Source organism: Gymnoscopelus microlampas (genome assembly GCF_963454915.1).
Source record: "Gymnoscopelus microlampas genome assembly, chromosome: 15".
Classification (NCBI taxonomy): Eukaryota; Metazoa; Chordata; class Actinopteri; order Myctophiformes; family Myctophidae; genus Gymnoscopelus; species Gymnoscopelus microlampas.
This window is the reverse complement of record NC_139952.1, coordinates 32,892,966-32,902,443: the sequence shown is the minus strand read 5'-3', so window position 1 is coordinate 32,902,443 and position 9,478 is coordinate 32,892,966. Positions and strand designations below refer to the sequence as shown.

General features: G+C 39.5%; 1 protein-coding gene across 1 annotated transcript; it reads right to left on the bottom strand.

Moving 5' to 3' along the window:
• Positions 1-508: 508 nt before the first annotated feature.
• Positions 509-3,051, bottom strand: LOC311061918 (uncharacterized protein). The gene is made up of 4 exons (XM_084080623.1): positions 2,911-3,051; positions 1,745-1,818; positions 1,500-1,584; positions 509-981 (listed from the first exon to the last, which is right to left on the bottom strand). The coding sequence occupies exons 2-4, from the start codon at positions 1,794-1,796 to the stop codon at positions 768-770; spliced, it is 351 nt and encodes a 116-aa protein (XP_083936749.1). The 5' UTR covers positions 1,797-1,818; positions 2,911-3,051; the 3' UTR covers positions 509-767.
• Positions 3,052-9,478: the final 6,427 nt, after the last annotated feature.

Here is a 9,478-nt window from a genome sequence, read left to right as displayed (position 1 = left end):
GACTAAAAATGTATAATAACTGTACACCTTAATGTGGAGGCGAAATTACAGATATTCACAGGTTAAATAATGGTGTGCTGTGACTGAATATGTTATTGTACAGCCCGGTAGTCTGATAAATGGGACCGATTGTAACATATTAACCGAGCCATCTGCAAGTAAAATGAAATGATTGAAGATTCTTGAATTACCCTCTTGGAATCTAGTCTGACATTCCTTGTTGCGTCTAATCACCCCTAACACAAGCTTTAACTACACAGTGTCAGGAGCCTATCACATATTCATACACCAGGTTTGATTGATTAATTGATTGATTGATTGATTGAAATACTTTATTTAGAAAGACATGGAAAAAGTACATGGAAGTACAGTTCACAATACAAGGTCCACTAAACTGAATCGCCCATAAAAGCACACTGGCTTATTTAGGTGACAATGTGACCACTTTCTTCCAATCATTTGTGGAAGAAATAAGTCAAAGGTGTTGGCCAGCCTAAAGCAAGCTGAAAATAACTAAAAATATTTATAAATTATTCTTTTTTGAAAGACGGAAGAGAAGAGACTGACACAAAAGAGACCCAGTTCCAGATTTTATTTGTTCTTTGAAACAAAGGTAATCTTTGCGTATCAATGTTAACAAGCTTTGGAACACAGACCACTGCTAGTTCAACTCTCACATTGTGGAGTAGCTTTTATATAGGCCCTCTAAAGCCACGCAGTCCAAGATGGATGGGATTTTGAGTGTCACACTTGGAGAACGGCTTGGTTTAGGCGCCGATGCTCTTGGCCTGCTCTGTCACCTTACGGAGCAGCTCCTCCATCTGAGCCTGGAAGTCTTTGATCAGTGGCTGGATCTGAGCCTGCATGTTTTCAGCCAAGGGTTTGAGCTGTTCTTCAATGCTGCTAGCGAGAGGCTTGAGCTGCTCCTGGAGCTGGGCAGCCAGGGGCTGCAGCTGGGTCTGGCCTTCCGCCATGAGGGTCCTGGGAGTAGACGAGGAGAAAACGCACACACAAATTGAAGTATGAACTCAACCCCATACTGTAGGCCTAATTATCAAGAATAAACATTGTGAACCTGTAAATCTATAATGTACTGACTTTTAATATTGTAGGGATTAGACTTTTGGATATTCCAGTAAATTGTGTGCAGGTGCCAATCAGTTGTATCGTATAAGCATGTTGCTTATAAATTACAGCTGATTGGCACCTGGAAATTAGTCCGGTAACGTCTTCATACCAAGCTTAACAACCCAGATGAGAAGGATCTGCTAATGTAAGATGTATTTATGTATTTCCCCTACAGCACTTGTTCTCAAACCTTTTCATGTCAAGGACCCCAAAATTATCATGAAAGAGAATAGTCTACACACTGGTGATGCTGAAAAAGCTCTGCTGTATTGTATTGCATCATCAACTCGATAAATTCTGATCTTCATGAGGACCCCAAAATTAACATGGAAACGAACAAATGGGGATGCAGTGTCTACTGTCTAACTCACTGAGTTCTGGTGAGCACTTGGTTCTTCATGTCCTCAATGAACTCCCTCATCTTCTCAACCTCAGGGGCCTCTGCTGCTCTGCTTCCTGTGGGTTGACAAAAGTGAACACTCAAAACAAGTAAAAAATAATACAACTATTGCAAACATATTTTAACACACATAGTGCACAATTTCACACTTTGCATATAGGCAGGCAAACAAGTTAACCACAGCTTAAGGTCTTAGTAATCGTAATCTGATCATACCCTGTGCCAGAGCGAGCACAACAATGAGAGCTGCAACAATGGAGAACTTCATGGCTGTTGACGGGTGGGCACAACTAAGGAGAGAATAACATTTATTTATAACATTGTCTTGATGTTGATATATTCTTCCTTATTGTGCTGTGGAAAAAGTTCATATTAATACATTTGTCATGTTTTTAAACAAATATCCAATTTATTACAGGTACACACAACACATATCTATATAGTATACTGTTTTGTCTGCTGCCTATGGATCATTTAAAATGTATCCAACCTGCATAAGACACCAGTCTGTTTGTTATTCATGAGAGTGAAGAGCCTCTAAATGCTGCACAGCACATTCACTTAATATTTGGTTTCAGTATTAAAGTATTGTATTCAATTTCAATAAAATAAATGTTTTCAAGCCTAAAACATTTAGCTTTTTTTCTTATAGATTATACTGTGCCATAGAAATTTGCCCTAATGACCGTCAGGCTACTCGCTTATCAGAAGAAGGTGATAATCCATGATTTTGTTTTATCTCTAACCTGAGAGCAAGGTCTCAAACAGATGACTTATGACTAAGCAAGAAAGGAAGCTGAACTTTTCATGAACAAATTACACTAGAATGCTATGTGATTTGATATTTAGTATATGATTCCATTTTTTGACATTCGTTTTTTTTCTGTACGCTAGAAAGATTCACGTCACCTGCCACCTGCCACGTGCCTACTGGTTCACCTTCCTATCAATCCTATTTCCATTTTCCCATTAAAGATGTATACTCAAAATATCATGTCTGAAAATATCACGTCTCAATCTAAGCCCCTTCTAAAAGTTTACAGCCTTCAAATCTTTTCTTTACTAATTAAAAACATGGATAGGAACTCTTAAGTAAATATGCTGTATATGTTTATGCCATAAAATAATGTGTTATCTTTTAATAATAATAATTTTAAAATTTCAAAAATAAGTAAGCATTAAGCACTCAGCCTTCTTACAAACAAATCACATTTTTATGTAAATCATTATCCATTGATACTGTAAGTTAGACATTTAATTGCAATTATATTATAGATACAATAGATGTAGATACAATTCAACATTACCATACTATCATCCGAGTGTGATGTAATAAAAAACATTTAACGTTTTAAAAAAGAGACCAGTGGAGAAAGACTCACCTGTTCTGCAAAACTTGGACCTGATGGTGCCTAACTTCTAGATTACGGAGCTTCTTATAGCCCAGCAGAAGAGTTATGGCCTGTCACTCTGTGAATCTGATTGGACAAGATGACTGAACTGCAACAACTAATTGGTTGTTTATGTTGGCAAATGTTATACAGCAGTTTGACCCTTCCAGCTCAGCCTGCCACCTGGGCAACGTTTACCAAAGTCCAAGAGTCCATCTGTGTTGAAGGAGTGCTGACAACTCAAATGAAGTGGGCGTCTTATCATGGTATTGATTAAAAAAAGGATTTAATCCTCAGCAACAACATCGATATGACGTTAATGAATGTCGTGCTGAGCTAATGAGATTAAGAAAGATTAACTTTTTACACTGCCATCTCAAAGCATACTCAATGTGATGACGTCGAATGAATCATCTTAGGTCATGTTTACATTGTTTTCCTGTTTTGCTTCAAAATCTATTAGTAAATAAGTCCCCGGCTTTTAGTCACAGTGTTCTTCCATGAAATAAAGAATCATTGAAAGATGATAACTAATGGTAGCTTTCCACGTCATGCAAGAAGGATTAATGTCAGATGTATATACTCTCTCTCTCTCTCTCTCTCTCTCTCTCTCTCTCTCTCTCTCTCTCTCTCTCTCTCTCTCTCTCTCTCTCTCTCTCTCTCTCTCTCTCTCTCTCTCTCTCTCTCTCTCTCTCTCTCTATATATATATATATATAGCTTGAATTTATATAGCGCCTTTAATGAACCCGAGGACGCTTTACATCAAAACAATGAACAACAAACAAAACAACAAACAACTATTTGCCATAAGCCTGAAAGAATATGTTTCTTTTCAAGGCAGCCTAAAAGAGTCCAGTGTGGAGCATGACAAATCCCCATTGGGAAAGAGTTCCACAGGGTGGGGGCTGCCACACTGAAGGCTCTGTCAGCAAAGGTTTGCTTGCTTGTTTGGGTAATAGAGAGGAGGTCCAATACTGGACCGCAGGTTCCGTGACAGAGTATGTTTATGGAGGAGGCCTGAGAGGTGCAGAGAGAGGGAGAGCGAGAGATCTCTCTCTCTCTCTCTCTCTCTCTCTCTCTCTCTCTCTCTCTCTCTCTCTCTCTCTCTCTCTCTCTCTCTCTCTCTCTCACACAGTACCTCTCAGGATACATATATATATATATATATACTGTATAGACACATACGTAAGTACATACTGTACATGTACATACATACAGTACATACATACATACTGCCATACATACATATAGGCCTACAAACATGCACGCACGCACGCACGCACGCACAGTAGTATGTTGCATACTGTACATACAGTATACATGTCGCACAAGCAATGATTTGTGACATGATGGGTGACATTTTTGGTGAAGAATCAAGAAGAAGGTTTATTTGTCACTACTCATACAAGGAGCGAAATGCAAGTGAACTTGAAGAAAACTGAAACAGGCAGGACTACAAATACAGTTTTACCCACAGTGCCTTTGTATGCAGCTAATTGTTATGCAACAATCATACCCTAATGAAACTACATTTTCATTGCATAATAGCCAAACAATACCTCATTAGGCAGAGGAAATGAAGCGCAGTACACAAATCCAATACAAAAGGATATACCACTGGAGTGTAAATGCTAAAAGGAACTATAAATGTGTGCTCAGTCGAGCACACATCTCCAGGCCTGTGCATTCATCAAACATGAAATCAAGATTATCTAGGTAAACATCACCATGCTTTCAGCTTGGATACGTTTATATCAGGCCCAAGCTTCCACTATTTAATACAGTTATACACAAAGTTGAATGATAAATCACAATGATAAATCACAATAATAATGATGATACATGCATTATGATATATTACAGCGCCTCCATCTTTCCCCCATGTGTGTATACTATACTGTACCATTACCTACAAGCACATAATGCTTAGATTTAAAAACTAGTAATCGATTTTTGAAATCTTCGAAGCATTTAACTCTCTGGTGTCCACATTTTGTTTTAAAATACAAAATGACAATCCTTTTTTTTGTCAGGGCTGGTATGGTAGACTCTAATGGTTTACATAAGAACCAATGATTATCTCCAAAATCATTTATTTTGTAAGGAAAAGTTGTTAAGTCAGTTTATTATTGTATATTATAGTACACAGTCAAATCATCAGTGTTATATCCTTTTCTTCCTAATAATTTAGAGTTGACAATATGACCTAATTTAGTCGTTATATCAATTGATTTCTCCCACTGCTTGCCACTGCTGTTGTATACTGGCTCAACTGCCAGTGAGGAGCCCCCACCAGGAGGACAAAGAGTCTTCGTCCTACTCCTCACGTTCAACATACCCACTGACAGGCTCCAGCCCAGCCTGTAGGAGTACTCGCGTAGCCAGACTATATCACTGCGTGGATATGAGTCTGGTGCCTCCATGAGGAAGTTTTTTTCCCCAAGGGGCGGGATCAAAACAATGGCCCTCGACGCAATTGTTAGACCTACAACCAACTACCAATTACAGTCTCCCATAATTGAATCCTGGGCCCTGATTGGTTACCCCCGTCTTCTGGAGCAGGAAAGGGATTCTCTATGGAGCGGTGCCAGACCCGGTGCCAGACCCAAATCGCAGATTCGTCTGGTCCCAGGCTAAGACAGTACATGCAGTGACAAAGATCAGCACACAGTCTGAATTATCACAAATATCAGGGTGATAGTTTTACCATAGCGGAACCCGGATATGCGCATCAGCGCGTCAACTTGTCGCATCGGGACGGTCTTTCCGTTTTTTCCCCATATCATGGGAGTGGATGGAACGTCCGGTGACAGTACACAAATCCAATACAAAAGGATATACCACTGGAGTGTAAATGCTAAAAGGAAATAGAAATGTGTGCTCAGTCTCCGCCAGGCCAGGTGGAACTCCATAATTGGACAAGACTGATCAACATCAACATGACATCAGTAATTGGACCAATATAAGTGGCAGAACACACAATATAACTGTATTCAACAACACTTGAAGAGGCTGCTTTTATTCCCCATCGTCTGTTTGTGAAATGTTGAGGTGCACCGTATGTCTGAAAGAAGGACCTGTAACGGATTGTTTTAATGCTGCTGTTCCTGTGAAACTCAAGGTTTACTTATTTGGAAGGTACAGTGACGTGAATCCGAACGTGAATCCGAACAGTGATCAGATTGCGGTCCATATCTTCAATACAGTGTCCCTACGCTGGAGGAAGTTGCCTCTAGTGACGACTGGAAGAGGAGAACGTCCCCTTGAGGTTCCCTCCGTGCGCAGCGGACACACAGCTGTACTGGTAGAAGATATTATTTACATCTGGGGGGGCAATACATACCCATTCTGCAACGTGCTTTATGCATTTGATGTCGACACCCACAGATGGTTCAAGCCCGAGGTTTCTGGAACTGTTCCAGAGCCGAGGTTCTTTCACACAGCCTTTGTCTTGGAGAAGGTCATGTATATCTATGGAGGATTCACCCAGCTGCCTGGATTCACTGGCATGTACAAGTTGGACACCACCACAATGGTCTGGTCTTTGATTAACACCAGAGGCACTCCACCGCATGTTGATAACAAATTGCACTCTGCCACCGTCATCGGGACAAAGATGTTTGTATATGGGGGCATGGGGGGCATGGGGAACGTCTACAACAAGGTCACAGTGTTTGACACCGAGACCAACAGCTGGCTGAACACACCTTCTGCACCGCTTCTTACAGGAGAACGCCGTGCTCACTCAGCCTTTGTCTACAATGGAGAGATGTACATCTATGGTGGCATTGACTACATCCACACATCCTTAAATGATGTGTGGAAATTCAACCCAGTGACCTTCACCTGGAAGAAGGTTGAACTCAAGGGAAACGGCCTTCCGCAGGGGTTTAGGATGTGCTGTTGCATGGTTGGAGATCGTATCATCCTCTTTGGAGGATACAAAGCTACGGGCACACTCAATGATGATCTGTACATCTTAGATCTATGTCCAACACTGAAGACACAATGCAAACTAATAGTTATTCAGTACAGTGTGAAGCAGTCAGAACTCCCACATGACATCAGGTGGGAACTGGCAGCCATGACTAAAACCCAGCACCCCCCAGAAAAGGACTAAAAAAGGTTCACATGCTCAGTGGGATTCTGAGATTTCTGTCCCTCAGGACAGAAATCATCCAGAGCCAGGGATGAACCCAACTAGCAATCCAAACTATTGAACCATTTCCATACGTTTTAATACAACAAGCTGTAGCCTGTTATCTAGGTTTATCTAGTTGTGGAGTTTTCTTTTTTTTCTTTCTTTTTTAATGGAATTTGGATTTTCGACCGTTCCTTTAAATGCCTAGTTAGAATAAACAGTTGAGCAGCCGTATCAGATGGGCTGAGGAGTTGTTTTCACTGGTTGTGATTCATCATGAGGCCAGTTGCACTATGACTCACTTTACTACAATTGCTCTGATCGCCTTTCTATGTTTTACTTTGGTTTATTATGCAGCCTAACCATGCATAGACCAACAGCAATTATGGTTGTTTTAAAATTTAGACTTGAATTACAAACTTCATTTATTTTAAAATAAAGAAGTGTCGTAATTGATTGTGTACATGTCCATTTCTTATTTTAAACTGAGCTTTAAAGAAAAAGAAAGTTAGAGCCACAAGGAAGAAATTAGAGTCCTCCCTTCACAGGTTTCCTTTCCTTTTTTCTACATTTAGTGTGGACAAATGTCATACTTTTGTAATCCTTTATTTAACCAGGGTAAATCACACTGAGGTTTCCATCTCTTTTTTCAAGAAGGCTCTGCTTCACACTCACATTCACTTGGGAGCTGCCCAGTACAACCACAGTTATATACTGTTGGCCTATATGAGAAGCTCCATTTCAGCAGTTGGAGGTTTATTTCCTTGCTCAAGGGTACTTCAAACAGTGGGTGTTGAGGGAGGGGTGAGTGATGGTCAATCACCTCCCCGCCTAGATTAGATATGGATCAATTACAAAACATTCTTCCTCTGCAATCAATGTGTAATCTGGAATACTACTTTTGCAATGTTTAACATTGATCAGACAAGATATTGATGCTGTGGAACTGCTTAGTTGCTTAGTGTATAACAATGTCATAAAAAAGAATAAGCTTTAAACAAGTTGTTTTTATTTAGTTTAAGACAACAATAACAGTACAGCTTTGACAATATCTCTACAAAAAGGTAAATCTAATATGGGCAGGTAACAGTGAAATATGATTTGGCTTGTTAAAATCGTTTGCATTTTCTATTGCAATTAATGTTTAGTGCTTAATGCTAGCTTAATGTTATCTAGTAAACATATTGTTTAATCAACAGTTGTCAGTTGCCGGTGAGTAAAATCCCCAGCCGTAAGCTACAACCTGATGGCAGTAGAGATGAGGTCATTATTTTCTCGTGGAAGACTCAACTAAAAAAACACTGCACAAATGCCGAGGTAAGGTTAACGTAAACTAATCAGCTAAACGGATATCAGATTAACTGATATGAGATCACTAATCTCAGTTTAAGAATAGCAACATAAATGCAGTGATATCAGTGCTGCTAAAATGATTGATTCAATATTGCATTAACATGATTATTAACAGTACAGTAGAGGTCTTTTAGGTTATGCTAAAAGGATAACACAATTGTGGCCCATTGTACTCAATTCATCAGTAATTCATGCAATGCAATGCAATGCAATGCAATGCAATGCAATGCAATGCAATGCAATACAATACAAAACATATTGGAATAAAGCTCAGTATAATCATAAGGTATATTTACAGAGAAGGGAGGGGTGGGGGTGGAGTCAGAGGATTCTACTATCAGGTTCAAGGAGTTAAATTATGTTCACTTGTATTTTGAGGACAGGAATTCTTTTAGGTTAGTTTTGAGTTTGGCTAGGGAGTTGGGAACCTTTGTGTCTTTTGGTAGGTCATTAAACATTTTGGTGGCAGCATAGTAGAATGCATTTTGATGAGGTGGTAGCCTACTGATCGCACCACTTCACTTTTATTCTTTTATCTTTATTTTCTCTCTAAAACGTACAAAAAAATCAAGAATACGTACCCCCCTGCAGATATAGTTAAATGAACCTACAATCCTGTGATCTGACTTGTAACATTTATAAGGACTGCATTACCTCACATCCTCGCCTCTTCAGAATGTAGTTAGTTTGACTTTAGACCCAGTTACTTCACCCCACTTCCCCCTGGCACAACCTAGTTTAGAACTAGGCTGCGCCCTGGGTTAAGTGGGGTGAAGTCAGAAATTATCTTGTAGTCAGGATAAGCTATACTCTGATTATTGACGATTACATTAACTGGTATAACCAGGGACCCCATACAAGATTTGAGTTGTTAAAGTAAGCTTTGCAATGAGACACATTGTTTGATTGATTGATGTACTTTATTTAGTAAGACATGAGAACAACAGTACATGGAAGTAGGCCTACAAATTCAAATTGTGAGCTTGTAGATCTGCTATTTTCACTATATCTTAAACGTTTACTTATTTTGTACTTTTGTGGAATTTCTTACTTTTTCAATTTAT

Bases quoted from the DNA above. Each gene is read 5' to 3' on its own strand.
- LOC311061918 (XM_084080623.1), bottom strand. From the start codon at position 1,796: ATGAAGTTCTCCATTGTTGCAGCTCTCATTGTTGTGCTCGCTCTGGCA. The intron at 1,585-1,744 runs GTATGATCAGAT...GTCAACCCACAG, and splicing joins TGTGCTCGCTCTGGCACAGG to GAAGCAGAGCAGCAGAGGCC. The intron at 982-1,499 runs GTGAGTTAGACA...GTCTACTCCCAG, and splicing joins CAAGTGCTCACCAGAACTCA to GACCCTCATGGCGGAAGGCC.